The sequence below is a fragment of the Tamandua tetradactyla genome, chromosome 6 (assembly GCF_023851605.1).
Source record: "Tamandua tetradactyla isolate mTamTet1 chromosome 6, mTamTet1.pri, whole genome shotgun sequence".
Taxonomy (NCBI): domain Eukaryota; kingdom Metazoa; phylum Chordata; class Mammalia; order Pilosa; family Myrmecophagidae; genus Tamandua; species Tamandua tetradactyla.
Window position 1 is genome coordinate 31,728,972 of NC_135332.1, and position 16,012 is coordinate 31,744,983.

A 16,012-nucleotide genomic window follows, 5' to 3' on the forward strand; every position below is an offset into this window, starting at 1 on the left:
GCTGGTCTTTGTCAGAACTAAGACACTTCTTTTGGAGGATCCTTGCAGTCCCCAGCCCCTTACCCCAGCTTCCCCAGGATGGAGCCAAGGCCTCCCTGCAAGAGGTTAAATTGTCCATCCCCCTGCTTTCATACAAGCCAGTCTAGGAAAAGAATATCTTGAATGTGGAGCAACCATTGGACTGGAAGTCCTTCCCCAAATCTGAGTCCCTCCTGCTGCAGGGAAACAGCTCCTTCTTGAGACCTCCTCCTGCCCCCTCAGTGTTGGGAGATGCTCCTAAGTTTCAACCTTGGCACCCACATTTTTGCAGGCCTCAGAAACCCCATCCAGCTTCCACCTGAGGGAGGGGGTTTGGGGAGCATGCTTTGGGATGGACAGGTGTAGAATGCTGGGCTGATAGAGGGGAAAGGAGCTGCCCCTGGGACCTTCAGGGGCCAGATGAACCTGGGCACCCTCATACTGTCAAACCAAGAGCACTAAGAAGGAATGCTGGAGATGAGGAGGCTGGCACGGGGCCGCTGCTTGTGGCAGATGTCAGCAGTGGGGAGGAGTGGAGCAGGAAGGAGCCACAAAATTGACCTGAATCACTGTAAGGGTTGATGAGGACCACGCCACCCCCTGCACACATGGTCACACACAGCTACACATGGTCCCTGGGACTGGGGTCAGATGTAAGCCACCTGGCCCATTTGGAGGGGATTAGGACCCAGGCCAACAATGTCATTTGGCCCCTTTCTGGCTGGGCCCTGCTCAACCTGGCCAGGAAGTCTGAGGACTAGGAGAGTGAAACCTGGCTTGGGTGCTGCAGGGAGGAAGGGCAGAGTGTGGTGAAGCACAGGTGGCCTTTTTGGCAGCCCCAGTCCTGGCTTTAGGACCATGTGGGCAGTTTGCAAAGCCCTCTTGCCTCTGTTGTCCCACTGACCCTCATGAGTGAGGTGGCAGAGGCAAGTATGTTTGGCCTCATAGGGATAGATATTCAAGGCCCAGAGAGGGTAAGGGACTGGCCAGAGGCCAATCAGCACCTTTGGTTCTCCGGGGTCTTTAGGGTAATAAAGAACACTAAGGCTTCCTCTTCCCCAGCAAGACTTGGGCACAGCTGTGAGGCAGGATGCATTTGGTATCTTCCAGCCCTGTATCCAGTCTTCCTCCTGTTACTGTGTCACCCCTCTCCCCTTTAGGTACAGTCGTAGCAATGGGATTCTGTGAACTGGTTCAGAGGAAGGAGTGAGGGCCTTAAATGGTTGGTTCTCCCAGGAGTGCCTGCATAAAGAGGACAAAGCTGAAAATGAAGTCTTGCTCAGATGGTGGGATTTTAAAAGTCTGCAGCATCCTTCCCCCCCCTTGCAGTCCCTCTCTGGTGAGTCCCTGCCCGTAGCACCCTCTCCCTGCATGGCACCACCACAGGACTCCTGGGTCAGTGGAGACAGGGTCTCAAGTTTGGGCAGCCTCTTAAGGAATTTCATCTCTCTGAGCTTCAGTGTCCTTGTCTGAAAAATAGAAGAGCAGCCACCCACCTCCCAAGACTGTCGAGGTAACTGAACAGGATAACGTCTGTATCAGTACTGAGCAAAGACTATCACAGATGTGAAGATTATCTCGGCTCCTGAAGGAGCCAGATGGGCTGAGAGGGAGGGGTAAAGACGATAGTTGGAGGGGGTGGGCAGGGTGAGGCCTATACCCGGGTTCGCCCTCAAACCCAGAAGACATCAGACAACACTTAGGTCTAACTGCTAACTTCTCTGTAGGGAAACTGAGGCCCAAAGAGAGGAGTTACTTGCCCCACAGCTCCCCTAACCTGCCTCACTTGAGGTTGTGCATTTATCCAACAAAGATTAAGCATCTACAATGTGTCAGGCACTAGACTAGACCCTGGTGAGTAAAATGGACATCCGGCACTGCCCTCAGGGAACATATAACCTAGAAGACAGAATCACTGCATTACCGCAGACATAAACATATAATCCCAGCTTGGGCTGGGTGCTTTGAGGTTAAAGAGACTTGTCTGGCTGATAACTGTACTCTCAGCACTGTGGCGCTTAGTAGGCACTGATCTACTTGCTGAAAGAAGGCCTTCTGAGCTAAGACTCGGAGGGCAGGATTAGAAATGGTTTAAGATCTTCCTTTATGTTCTCTGGACATCCTGCCTCCCTCCCCCACTCAGGCTAAAGGCCAAGTCTCTGATCGGATGCTAGAGGTGCCTGGTACCCCAGCACAGGAATCAGGATGCCTTGAGTGGCAGGTGCCCTGCAGGCCCAGAGCCCTGGGAAGTGAATATGGATCTTGGTTTATCCCCGTGGTTGGCATGTGTGTGCCTGGATATGTTCTACACCAGAGTTCAGCCCAAAGCCCAGGGGTAGCCTGGATGATGGATGAGGGTGTGGGGCCTGCTGGCCGGGAGGTGACCTGACCTCTAGGCTGGGGCAACCTCTCTGGCCTCATTTGCTTCCTCTGCAAATAAGAAATGAACGTCGGCACCTCCTGGTGTCAACCATGGGGCCTTCTGACCCTGGCGGGGCAGGACAGGCTGACCCAGCAGACCGCGGCCGCGGCAGGGAAGGAGGTGTCAGGCCCGCCGAGAGCACCGTAAATAGCCCCTCTCTCCCGGAAGACCGCCCGGAGTTCAACACTCCGGCACTGCAAGCTCGCTCGCTCCGACTGAAAGGAGAGAGTACCGCCAGGAGAGAAAGGCACATAGGGGATCTGCTCATTAGCATGAAATGCAAATGAGCCGGCCTCATTTGCACAACTCAGAGCCCGGATTCGGCGAAAGGGCAACCCAGAGGCCAAGGCGCAGCCGCCGCTTTGCCCTCCGCACCCCTTGCAACCCGCCCCTGGCCGGAGCTGTGACACCTCCAACACAGCGGGAGGCGCGCGGGGGCTGTGTGGGTGGCGCAGCTTTGGCTAGCGAAGAAGGCCCGGGAGCTGGGGGCGGTGCAGCGCCGGAGGTCATCTGGTCCATCCCCCTGCCTCTCCGCAGTGGCCTAATTGTCCCGAAGTATCTGGAGAGGGAACCGGCCGCTCGTTTTCGCGGTGTTTACCTCCCGCAGAGGTTGGGGAACTGCTTCCTGACGTCTAATACTCGATGCCCGCCTCTTCCCCCACCAGTCCCACACTCCCGCGGCGCTCAGCTCCGGGGTACCCGCAGCTTTCTGCGCCAGTGGAGGGAGGGGGTTGAAGCTGACTAAGCCGCGGGACTGGGACTTCGGGAGGTGAGGCGGGGCGGGGTCCGGGGTCTGCGCGTGCGTGTGCGATTGGGCAGCCGCAGACCCGCGAGGGACTGGTATCGAGGAGGGTGGAGCTGTGACTGTGAAGGGGGCGCAGCACAGCGGGGAAACTGAGGCAAACGGAGCGGAGGTGGTTGGTAGGAGCTTTGTACGTCGGTAAAGCCAAGCTTTGCGCTTCTACCCACTTCCACATACTCGGTGCCCCCGAGGTTCCCTTCGCAGGGGCATGTCTCCCTGTCCTGCCGCTGCTCCTCCGGATCTGGGTGCTGCGGTTCGGCGCGATCTGCCTGGGGCCACGTGTTCAAGCACGAAGTTCTGCGTGGAGTCCACACTCCTCAAGGAACCCTAGAGGCACAGAGGATGAAGCTCAGGAGCGTCAGTCAACTGAGGTAAGGGCAGCGAGTTAGGGTTAGAGGGTAGGGTCGAAATCGCTAGAAACCGGACCAGCGCGCCCAGGGGGTTGGTGGAGACCACGCCCAGACCATGCGGATACCTTCTCCTGGCTCCGCCTGATTTCCCAAGGCCCGCCCCCTCCAGCCTGAAGCCCCACCCCCAGGGCGTCCTGCCCCCACCTCCCTCCCCAGTTCCGCTCTCACGCTCAGCTCTAGGGTGGGCGAGTAACCAGGTGGAGACCCGAGATTTCGCACTGGGACTCAGGTCATACCCCTCGCTCCCGGGCCCTTCTCCTGAGGCCCGCCCAGAGTTGAGCCCCGCCCTCCGGCTGCTGTCCAGTTCGGGGGTCGTGGACAAAGGATGCCCGGACGGCGACTACCCAAACACCCCGTGTGGAATCCTGTTTCCCGGGGGCAAAACCTCCAGGGGAGTCCCAGAGACCCCAGCGGCCAATAGAAAAGTGGGTTCGGTCTGGGCAGCTGTGTGATTGGCTCCGGCCTTTGAGAGCGGACCCGGGGTAAGGGGAGGGGAGAGGGGCGGTCCTGGTCTTTGGGGTGGGAACCGGATTCCAGCTGTGGTTCTCTCCGCCGGCGCCCCCGCCTGCTCTGCTTCGGCGGCCGGCCAATGAGCGCGCGGCTCGGGTCCGGCGGCGCGCGGCGATTGGCTACGAGGCTGGCTGGGGGAGGCGGGGCCGAGGCTTGAAGTTGGAGTGAGGGATCCAGCTGTGGTGTGCGCCGGGCTCCTCGCCGCCGCTTTCGTTTGCTCGCTCCGCGTCTCGGCCGGAGGAGGAGGCAGTGGCGCCGGCAACAGCTACGGCAGCGGCAGTCACCGACCGCGGCGGCTGCGGCGGCGGCATCACCGCCTCCACCCCCGCCCGGGACGGCCCCCCACCCTCTCCCCTCCCCTCCCGGATCGAGAGCCCGCCGCGGGGCGGAGAAAGGAGCCGCCCCCACCCCTTCCAAACCCACCCCCAAAGAGATCCCTCCTCCCCTCCCCCCGCCGCTGCTGGCGCGGTGCGGGGACGATGCTGACCCCTTAGATCCCGCTCCAGCTGCACCGCGGGAAGAGGGGGCGCCCCTCCCTGGACACCCCCACCTTCTGCCGGGTACCCCTCTTCTTTCTCCCTTCTCGGGGCCGCTTCGCTGAAGGTAGCTCGGAATCCGGCGACCGGAGCCTGGGCGCGAAGAGAAGCCAGAACAAAGTGAGGGGGAGCCGACCTCCTGGCCTGGGGGGGCCTGGGGGCCCCAGGGGCCCCGGAGTAGCGGGACTTGTGCCGGGCGGGGTTCCCCTGCGGCCCGGCACCCCGCGGACAGCATGCCCCTGCGTGTAGGGGGAGCTGGGCTGAACTGGCCCTCCCGGGGGCTCAGCCTGCGCCCTAGAGCCCCCCAGATGCGCCCCCGCTGGGGACCCCCGGTTGCGTGAGGACATCTCCTCTGAGGGGCACCGCTCGCCCCTCTCCGGACCGCCCGGGGCCCCGGCTGGCCAGAGGATGGACGAGGAGGAGGATGGAGCGGGCGCCGAGGAGTCGGGACAGCCCCGGAGCTTCCTGCGGCTCAACGACCTGTCGGGGGCGGGGGGCCGGCCGGGGCCGGGGTCGGCGGAGAAGGATCCGGGCAGCGCAGACTCCGAGGCGGAGGGGCTGCCGTACCCGGCGCTGGCCCCCGTGGTTTTCTTCTACTTGAGCCAGGACAGCCGCCCGCGAAGCTGGTGTCTCCGCACAGTCTGTAACCCATATCCTTTGGGGCTCGACGGCCGGGCTGGGGGGCCCGGAGGGGGGCGGGCCGCAGCGCCGGAGGGGACCGAAAGCCAGGTGAGTCGCAAAGTGAGCCTGGAGGGTGGGCAGGTGAGAGGGGCGCTTCTAAGGAGGGAAGCGGGTGTTAGAATGAGAGCGGGAACGGGGGCAGTCAGGCTGGTACCCCAGGCAAGGCTTACCTCCGTACACACACCTCCATCCTCCTTGGGTGGTTGGGATCGCGGCTGGGAAAGGAGAGAAGACGTGCTCCGCAGGTTCGCAGCCGGATGCTCTCCAGATGTGGTCAGGGAAGGGTCGTCATCTTCCAGATGTGCGAAGCTTGTCGGCAGCCTGGTAGCTGTCTTGCGCCCGTCCCCCGGCCGGTTAGCGAGCTGGGCTTGGTTTCCGAGTTTGGTGACGGGGGTGGAGAGGAAGCGGCGGGGACTGGGAAGGGGGGACCGCAATCTCCTGGGTTTCCCCCCTTCCCCCACCCCAAAGTTTGCGGTGGATCCTGGGGCCAGATCCCCCCACCTGGTCCTTGAGGCTGAGGTTTTTACTGATCCAGAGGGAAATGTTGGGGGGCGGGGACCAGGTCCTGTTCCCCCCACCCCCTTTGTGGGTTGGAGGCACAACAAGGAGATTCCGGCGGCGGCTGATGTCAGGGGCGCAGAATGAGAACAAGATGTGGTGGAGGGGAGCTGTGTGCCCCCAGAGCCCAAATCGATCCCCTTTCAGCTGGTTCTGATGCCCGGAGTCCCTCCCCCCACCCCAACTCTTTATTCGATGTGGGGTACATAAGGTGGGGTTGGGGAGTTTTGTGCTAGATTTTTGTCTTGTGGAGGGAAAGACTGGCAAGAGCTCTGGCAAGTGGGGGATGGGATTAAGCGGCCAAGTTACCCCTCCCCTTTCCCAAATAGAGTGCTTCCCTCTGCCCTCAGAGCAGGTATGGAAGACCACAGACCTCCAAAAGTGTTTGGGGGGACAGTGAGACTCTGAGCAGGTTTGCTAAGGAAGACTTGGGCTCACCACCCCAGTGTCTTCTTCACTCATGGGTCTGGGGGATGTTAGCCCGATGTTCCAGGGAGATGGGTTTAGCATTACCCGCCCCCCATCCCCTGCCCAGTTTGGAGTGTCAGGGGACACGCTAGCATCCCCGGCCCCCTACCCTCATAGCCCCTTCCCTGGTCACACAAAGCACTAATGCCAGGCTCCAGGCTCTCGGGTGGGTCCCGCCACTGCCAGAGAGAAAGAGGGGGTGGGGGGCGCTGCCGTCCCTGGTCTTGATGGCTTCTCTTGGCTTCTTTATCACAGTTCAGAGGCTGTTTGGGACCCAGGATAGATCCCAGGCCCCCTTGCAGCCTCTGTGATCCCAGCTGAGACTCTGCTTTGGGGAAGGGGGAAGCTTGGTGCCGCCCTTACTCTCTGCAGCTCTGCTGCCTCTAGTGCGCAAAGCAGGGATGTGAGCTTAGGTCCTTTCCCCCCTCCCCCCCCATCCTCTCCACCCAGTGGGTCTTTGGGAAGCTCCTTCATCACACCCTCTCCCCATCACCTGCCCTTGTTTCCGTTCTCTCTGAGCTGCAGGGAGAGGTGGGAGGCTTGGAGGTCTGAGGACGTGTGAATGGGCACACCTCAGGCTCTAGGAGCCTCCTGCCCCCTGGACGGATTTCTCCAAGGCAGAGATGGAGGACAAATGTCCCTCAGAAGGGTGGGCTCTGAGCATTCCCCCTAAACACCACCTTCTCTATGAATGGGAAAAAGTGTCAACATTCTTCCTCTTCTTCTTAGGGGCCCCAGGAGAGGTGGAGGGGTCTTCCTCCCTCCCCCCGCCCCAAGAGAGACCTCTTGACTGGTGCCTCTCCCCACTGCCCTATCTCCGGGTGCTAGTAGAGGGCCTGGGGTGCAGATGAGGGGTTCTGGAGGGGGTTCTGGGGAAGACTGAAGTAGGGAAAGAGAGGTTGGAGCCCAGAGTTCACTTGGGCATAGGGAGGCAGGCTTGCCTTGGAGTGGGGATGGGGGGCGGGGGCTGGTCCTGGGTATGGGACATCAGATTCACTAGGTCTGGTCAAGCACCCAAGCCCGGGCTGGCTGAGGATGGACTGAGAATAGTTTCTTGGCGAGGGGGCTACCTAAGCTGGGTCCTCACATCAACACTCTTGTCCCACTCAGGTTTCAAGGGAAACCTATATTTTCCCTGCCGCAGGCTCTGAACTGACTCCTAGGCCTCAGGCTTTTCCTTTTTCTCTTTTTGGTATCTCTGAAGCTTCCCTTAGCTTCACAGGATCCCTCCCGGTGTCTCTGAGCCTGAGGGACGTAAGGATGCCCCTCCACACACATACACACATGCTACCCAGTCCTGACGCTAGTTAGGCTCTCTTTGGCATATTCTTCTTAGTATTCTTTGCCCCCTCCACCCTTAGGCTTTTTTAAGAGACCAGGTTTCCTAGAGAGGAGACCTAGACCCAGGTGGGAAGTGGTGTGTGTGTGCGCGCGGCACGCATGTGCTGGGGAGGAGGACAACAAAAGGAGGAAGAGCTGGGAAGTGCGTGCTTTGGCATTGGGGAGACCAACTGGGGATCAGAAAGGCCCCCCTTGTTCCCAGGTTGCAGGGGAGGCAGTGTGTTGGACTTTGTGGCTTGTGCTTTTCAAGTGTGAGGGAGTGCACTTCCCTTCCTGGGAAGGAGACCCTCAGCATTCCCTCTCTGGCTGTTGTGTCACATCTGGAAGTTTGTGTAGGAGTTTCTCCAAGCTCAGAGCCCAGCACAGCTTTTTCTCATTTGGAAATCACAGGCTGGCATTTGGGATGCCGAGAGGGGGAGTGGGGGGGGTGTGCAGAGGGGGAGAGGGGAGTCTGCCAGGACTGGGGGGGGAGAACGGGGAGGCCTGAACGGCAGGAGGCCTAATGGCTTCCAGAAGTGAGTGTGTGTGTGATTGTGCGTCATTGTGCGTGTCTGAGTGTGTGCATCTAGAGGGGAGGGGGCACCAGGAATTTCTGGAGACTTCCTTGCTGCTGTCCTAGTGCCCCAAGTCTGCCTGTTTTTCTTACCTAGGGAGCAATCTCCATTTTGGTTCTTAGAGGAAATGGGGGAGGGGGGCACTTCCTGTCTCGTCACCAATTCCCCTCTCCCATTTTCAAGCCAAGTCTCTCCAGAGGGGGTTCTAGGGAGAAGGGCTGGGGCTGGGAAATTGGGTGGCCTGGGGAGGTGACTGAGTACCCTTTGGCACCCTTTCTGCCCCAGCCCACCTTCCTTCTGGGTCACATATATGCCTTCCCACCCGCTGTGCTCCACCGCCCTGTTAGGGGACTCCCCATCACCCCTAGTGCCAGTTGGAGCCATTCCTGGGATTACCCCCACCATACAGCCCCCCCCACCCCTCGCCTGCTCCCGCCCCGGCTCTCACCCCGCCCCGCCTGCCTCAGCCAGGATGGCGACAGACACAACTGCTCACACACGCAGACATGCGTGCGCACACTCACACACACACAGAGTCACAGACATTTGAATCAGATTTCTGGCCTATCCCCCCACCCCCACCCCAAAGATTCCAGTGGGCCGTTTCTCTGGTGTCTCTGTGTCTCACATCCCTGTCTCTGGGTGGGGCTGGCTGCCTTTCTGCCGGCTTCAGTTTTCAGTTCAGCTGGAAACCTCTCTCCCTGCACACCCACACACTGGAGCGGGTGGGGAGAAACCACAGGGAAGGGGCGGGTTGGAGTGGGGGCTCGGCTGGGGGAATCCCCCTTTCAGCCTTCACTGCGTGAGGCGAGCTGCCGAGTCCCAGTGTCCCATCCCTGGGATGGCTGAAGCCGCTGGCCACCAGCCTCTCCCTGAGATGGGTAAGGGAAGGAGGTGCCCCCACTCCACTTTCACAACCCTTACTAGGAGGCCAGGAGGCCTGGGCCCAGGCCCATTTCCTCCTCAGCGTTCCTTGGTCTTAGGTTTCCAGGCATCTACTGGGGAATGGGGCAGCTGGACGGCTCTCTTCCCTTCTTGGTTCAGGCCAGGGGCCCCTGTGCCCCTGGAGGCCCAGCCATCCTCCTTCCTCTCCCCATCTCCCTCGCCCCACTAGCTGCTGGGCTAGGCAAGGGCTCTAGGTAAAGCCACACAGCGAGGACTCAGTAGTGGAGATAACATGCTGCAGTTCTTCCTCCCAGGAGGGAAAGAAGGAGGAGGGATGGAAATGTGTTCTTCTCCCTACCATTTCCTTTCTCTCTGCTTTTGATGGTGGGTTGTGGTGAGAAGAAAGATCCTCCTTCTCCTACCCCCCCCTTTGGGATCCACTCCAGCCCGGACAGTCACCATAGCAACAGTAGACATGTGACTGCACAGGTCTCTCATAGTCACTATGGCAACCAGTGTCCCCCATTCCCTTGGTTGCCATGGGGATTTGTCACATGGTTCCCCCCAACCTGATAACCTGTGGTCCCCCCACATCCTCTTGCCTGCATAAGGACAAGACAGCAGCTGTGTAAGGGGAGTTCTTATGTGAGGGTCCCTTTAATTACCATGGCAACAAATCCACACCACCTGGTGACACATCCGCTCGTTGTTATGGCAACAGAGGAACATCACACAGTGACATACGGCCATGTTCCCAGGGAAACGAGCCCCACCCTGAGAAGGGTAAAAGACCCCTCCTTTCCATTAATGAGAGTTCATTATTCCTCTATTCACACTGTCCCAGATTTTCCTGTCTTGATCTCTTTCCTGTTTACCTGTAGTGACAGGGGAGTAGTAGAGAACAGGCAAGATGTACCTGGGAGTAAGCTGAATTGCCAAGGCGGCCCTTGAGATGGGGCTTCTGTGGTTAAGAGCTGGGGTGGGGTCATTTGGAGGTAGATTGGGTAGAAGAGTCCCCAGTCTGAGCACGTGTAAGGCAGGCACAGAAAGAGGGACAGCTCCTTTATTGGGTCACTTCTGTCCCCCACCCCACCCCTTCCATGGTTACAATCAATTCATCACTATCAAGGCAAACAAGGAAGGAAAACATGAATGAGGAGACACATCTGGCTTCTAGGTAGGAAGACTGATGGATTGGCTGATTCATTCATTCATCCGTCCCATGTGTTGATCATCTGCTGCATGCCAGGCGCTGCTGTAAGCTCTGTAGGGAACCTAAAGAGGATCAGAGGGCTCCTTTGGCCAGGAGCCCACAGACCAGGAAGGGTGATGAGACACGTGCACAGATGCCTGTAAGATAGTGTTATAACTGCCATCACAGGGTCCAAACAGGTGTCCCAGGAGTTCCCCTGGCAGCCCCTCTTCCCAGGAGATCCACCCATCCTCCATGTAGGGATGTCTGTTCCCACGGGCCTCTACCTGGCCCCTCCTTTCCCTGCAGAGTAGATGGGGGTACTAGCTTCCTCTTCCCTTTCCAGCTGATGGTCCCAAGGGAACTCCCTGTTCCCCTTTTTTCTTGGTGACCCCTGGCTGACCCTTATTCTGGGGAGAGATCCATTGGATTCCATCTGTACTCGGTAAAATAGCTCCATGGAAACATGGCATTCTTTTTTGTTCTTTTCTATCCATTTACTACCCAAAGCCTAGACCTACTTTGTTGTGGTTTTTTTTTTTTTTTTTTTTTTTTTTTTGTCTCTTGTAAGGGGTCGAAGGTTAGGAAACTGCAGTGCCTTGGGGCATCATGGGGAAGGTGATGGAGAGGGATGTGAGTCTAAGAGAAAAGGGTTTGGGTGAGAGAGGAGGGCGTAGGAAAACTGTGAGGGGACTGAGGAATCGTGGGCTTCTGGAAAGGGGATGTGGTCTTAGATTCAGGACACAGATGGGGTATGGCTGGGCCTGGCAAGGAGGAAGGTCCTTGGGCCTCTGAACATCACTGCTGGTCTCATGCCTGGCCAAAGCTGTCTTGTTCTAGGAGGGGGTTGACAGTCAGTGTCCATCTGCTGGGGGCCCATCTCCACCCCCGCTGAGTTTGACTTGGGGGTCATGCTTTGCTCTGCTATGACATCTCCCCCTCCATTTCCTCCTTTCCCCAGTCCCCCACTCTTGGTTTGTTTTAGTCTCTTAGCTCTCCTCCACCTCTCATAACAGATCTTTTTCCCTGGTTACTTACCTGTGAGTCTAGAACCTTCTGAGAACCAGAGGCCGTTTTGTTCACACTCTGCCTGGCCGTCTGGCTCTAGGACAGTTAGGGCAGCTCATTCCCTGCATGCCTGAGCAGCTGGGGTGTGTGGAGGGAAACATCCTAGATCAGGAGCTTGGAGACCTCAGTCTCAACCGGGCATCTCAGGTGACCTTCAGCACAGGACTGGCTCGTTGGGCCTCAGTTTCCTCGGGTTCTGGGGAATCAAATTTCCTACCCTGGGTGCTTTATGGGGCTGTTGTGAGCCTCAAATGTGGCATTGTGTGAAAGTGCTTGGTAAACTGTAAGGCACATGTAATCTGACTTTAGGCTTGTGTAACACATTCACATACATTATCTCATTTGCTTCTCACATCCATCCTGTGAGGTGGGGAGGATGGGATTCAGATTCAGCAGCAAACTCTTGGTGTCTGGCATTTCCATGAGCACGATCGATTCTCTCCCCCAAATGGCTTGTGCAAACAGTCAGCGTGTCTGTGGCTTTTCCTGTTTTATAAATGAGAAACTTAGGTCCAGAGAGGCGGGTCCGGGAGTGGGGGGCTGGTCTGATGTGCAGGCCAGAGCCCTTCCATCACACCTGGTTACCTGCCAGTGGTCTCAGAGGGGCCTGGGAGGTGGGCAGGGGATGGGAGGGGACAGGTTCCAGCCCTGGCCAGCTCCTTGACTGCCCCTGAACTTGGTTCGAGCGCATTAGCATGTTGGTCATCCTTCTCAACTGCGTGACTCTGGGCATGTTCCGGCCCTGCGAGGATATCGCCTGTGATTCCCAGCGCTGCCGAATCCTACAGGTGAGTGGGGGGCAGGGGCAGGGGCAGGGCAGCCTCTGAATTCACCAGGCCTGACTACTCTGCAAGGGGCCCTGCCCCACTGGTGGGTCTAGGGGTTGGGGCTGCTCTCCACCTCCCTCTTGGTTTCAGCAGACTCTCATCCCCTTATCAGGCCTTTGATGACTTCATCTTTGCCTTCTTCGCTGTGGAGATGGTGGTGAAGATGGTTGCCTTGGGCATCTTCGGGAAAAAGTGTTACTTGGGAGACACTTGGAACCGGCTTGACTTTTTCATCGTCATTGCCGGGTGAGGGCCGGGGCTGAGGCGGGAGAGCAGTGGGTGAGATTAGCCCCCTGCTCACCCCAGCCCAATTATAGCTCCTGCTTTCTCCTGGCTCACTACGAAGGGTCCAAGGTTGTTCTGCAGGTAGCGTTCTGGCTTGTACGTCTCTGAACTCCACACCCCTCCATCCACACCCTCCTCCCAGCTCTGCCTCTGGTCTCTTGAGTAGCAGTCTGTCCTTGGCTTGGGTTGGCCTTGCCCCCCAGACAGAGACAGATTTTCAGGATCCTTTGGTGGAGAGGGGGAGGGACAGAGGTTGTGCTGCCACTGGCACAGCAGGATTTCTTCATTGACCTCTTTTGACCCTATGGCCGCTGGCCTCAGACTCAAAGGGCCTCCCTTTGGGCCCCTCCCTGCAGGATGCTGGAGTATTCGCTGGACCTGCAGAACGTCAGCTTCTCAGCTGTCAGGACAGTCCGTGTGCTGCGACCGCTCAGGGCCATTAATCGGGTGCCCAGTGAGTGACCCCTCAGCCCCTGGACAAAGAGACCCAAGAGGAAAGGTGGAAATCATGGCCTGGCACTGGCATGAAGGCCATCAGAGAAAGACTCTGTGGGGAGGTTGGGAAGACTCTCCCCTGCCTCATTGCAGCCTGCTTTTGGGTCAGGGTCTCAGAAACATCTCAGATGACCCCTTCCTTTTAGCTAGATGACCACTTCCCCCCATACAATAGGGGTGGTGGGAGCAGTGGATAGACCAGCAAGAGTGAATGTCAAGTGCTGATGGCCATTTCTATCAGTCGCTGTGTCTGAATCTCACTGGTGAGACCACATTATCCACGCCAAACCTGATCTCTCTCCAGACAAGGCCACTCCATGCCTCACCATCCCTGCTGTGCTCGCACAGCCTTCCCACCCCGCTTCCAACACGTTGCAGCCACTGCGGGGACCATTATCTAGATTAGACTGCATTGGTTTCCCGAGCCAGCAAAGCTTTGGCAGCTTTAGCTCCTCCTCCATCCTGCCCCCCATCCTTGCTCAGGCCCCCTTGCAACTCCTCAACCTACACAAGCCGCAGATGGTCCCTACTGTGGTCCCGAAAGTGGCGGGTGGGTGCATGTTTTGGGGATTCTGTGCCTGAGTGTGCCTGGATGTAGCAGCAGCGCTTTTGGCTATATGTATGTATGTATGTGTGTGTGTGTGTGTGAGGGAGAGATGTGGCTGCCTCTGGGTGGGCAGCGCTGTCCAGTGTGTGCTCTGAGCGTTGGGGTGTGTTGGTGTTAACAGGAACTCTGGGGTGGGGGAAGGGAGACATGCCTTCACCTTCTCCTCCGCCCCAGGTGACGGCTGGCAGATTTATATGCCTCTGTGTAACCACCGATGTAATTCCCTTAATGCAAACCCTGAGGAATTGATCTCAGTTGGAGCACAGAGGAGCCTAGGGGGATGGGGTGGGAGGTGGGGAGAGAGAAGACTGAGAAGTCTGGGCTGGAAGGCGTGATGGGCAGGGCTGCCCAAGTCACCCAGCGAGTTAATTAGCTGCTGCTTACAAGCATTTTCCCTGGAGGGGGCAGGGAGCTATCGGTGGCACCTCGGGGGGTCAAAACCAGCCACTAGCAGTTTGTCTGCTGGATGGGGGCTTGGTGGACTTGCTGCTGAATCAGACCAAATGGGGCTGGTTGGGCCTGGACTTGACGTTGGGAGGGAGGAAGCATCCTTTATAACAGTGCTTACAAGGGGAGCAGCAGGTTGTCTTTTCCCAAGGAGGGGTTTTCCATTGATGGACTCCTGAGAAGACAGCCTTGTGTCTCTCTGGGTTTTGATTTTGGGATCTAGACCAAGCAGGGGTTGTTGAAATAGACTTGGGGCAGGGGGCTCAGATTCCTGCCTGCCAGCCAGCCTCCTTTCTGGTGTTCTCTGCCTCAGTTTCCCCAGTGACCCTGGTTCACATGCCTTAGAAGGATCAGGTGCCTGTGACTGGTGAGAGAAGGAAGTGAGAGGGGAACGAATGTGTCTGTGTGTTGGGGGTGGGATTTGGAAGGAGAAAGCTTGGATCTAAGTCCTGGCACCTACTTTTAGCAGCTCTGTGACCCTGAGCCTTGGTCTCCCCTGTAAACTGAGAGTGCTATCATCCCCGTGGGATATGGTGGGAAGGTTACACGGGATATGGAACCACAGTTCCACTGGCTCATCGTCGGTGTTCCATGCACTGATTAAAGTAGGTGGGTCAAGAAGGATAGTGGCCAGGCATTAGGGGCTGCAGGGACTGCCTGGGGAGCCAGAAGCATTTGGCAGTATCCCCTCCAGCTAGAGGTGGGTCATCTCAGGGTCAGGGTCCCTGGTGGGCCCCTCGGGGAGCCTGACCAGGCCTGTGGCAGCCAGCCTTGCCTGGCCAGCCTGGAGCCCCCAGCGTGGCTTCTGCCCCACAGGCATGCGTATCCTCGTCACGCTGCTGCTGGACACGCTGCCCATGCTGGGCAACGTCCTGCTCCTCTGCTTCTTCGTCTTCTTCATCTTCGGCATCGTTGGTGTGCAGCTCTGGGCAGGGCTGCTGCGCAACCGCTGCTTCCTGCCTGAGAATTTCAGCCTGTGAGTGGCGGATAGGGTGAACCTGACCTGGGAGCAATTGTGGGGCCGGGGCCTCCCCCTGACCCTCACGTCCTGCTGTTGTGGACGCCCCTCCTTCCCCCAGAACGAGGCCACGCCATGGAGTCACCTGGGGAATTCCCAAAATGATTCATGTCTGGATCCCACCTCCAGAGATTCTGATTTAGTTGATCTGGGGTTCGACCTGGGTCCAGGGGGTTTTAAAAAGCCTCTGCAGTGATTCTAATGTGCAGCTAAGTTTGTAGCTGTAAGACAGAGCCTTCTAATACTCCAACCCTGCAGTTCTCCTGCTCAGGCCTCACACTCCAGTGCTCTCGGGTCCACCCCCATGAATCCCTGCCCCTGGCCATTCTTGCCCGTGCCTCGTGGCTCTCCTGCCCTGCTCTGCTGGTGGCCTCCGCCCACTCGCCCCACCTCGCTCCCTGAGGCCTTCTGTGAAGGATCCCGTCCCCCAGCCTCACCCCTGCCCGCCCCCCGCAGCCCCCTGAGCGTGGACCTGGAGCGCTACTACCAGACGGAGAACGAAGACGAGAGCCCCTTCATCTGCTCGCAGCCGCGCGAGAACGGCATGCGCTCCTGCAGGAGCGTGCCCACGCTGCGCGGGGACGGCGGCGGCGGCCCGCCCTGCGGCCTGGACTACGAGGCCTACAACAGCTCCAGCAACACCACCTGCGTCAACTGGAACCAGTACTACACCAACTGCTCCGCGGGGGAGCACAACCCCTTTAAGGGCGCCATCAACTTCGACAACATCGGCTATGCCTGGATCGCCATCTTCCAGGTGGGGCAGCCTGCCGGGCCCAGTGGCCCAGAACCCAAACCCGGGCCACAGTCCAGACTTGGACTGGCCCTTCTCAGGGTTGGGATGGGGTCTGGTCCTCCGGGGGAGACCATAGGAGGCTTTAGTGGGCC

General features: G+C 58.5%; 1 protein-coding gene across 5 annotated transcripts in view; it reads left to right on the plus strand.

Moving 5' to 3' along the window:
• Positions 1 to 4,612: 4,612 nt before the first annotated feature.
• Positions 4,613 to 16,012, plus strand: part of CACNA1G (calcium voltage-gated channel subunit alpha1 G) — a 63,031-nt gene continuing 51,631 nt past the window's right edge. For 3 of the 5 annotated variants that reach the window (XM_077164767.1, XM_077164768.1, XM_077164769.1), the window contains exons 1-6: positions 4,613 to 5,348; positions 12,122 to 12,233; positions 12,385 to 12,518; positions 12,914 to 13,011; positions 14,923 to 15,082; positions 15,581 to 15,881. In XM_077164767.1, coding sequence (XP_077020882.1) covers positions 5,107 to 5,348; positions 12,122 to 12,233; positions 12,385 to 12,518; positions 12,914 to 13,011; positions 14,923 to 15,082; positions 15,581 to 15,881 — 1,047 coding nt within the window. In that variant the 5' untranslated portion in view covers positions 4,613 to 5,106. Of the gene's footprint in view, positions 5,349 to 11,768; positions 12,234 to 12,384; positions 12,519 to 12,913; positions 13,012 to 14,922; positions 15,083 to 15,580; positions 15,882 to 16,012 lie in introns of those variants that run through there. The other 2 variants (XM_077164764.1, XM_077164766.1) reach the window with 1 other exon arrangement.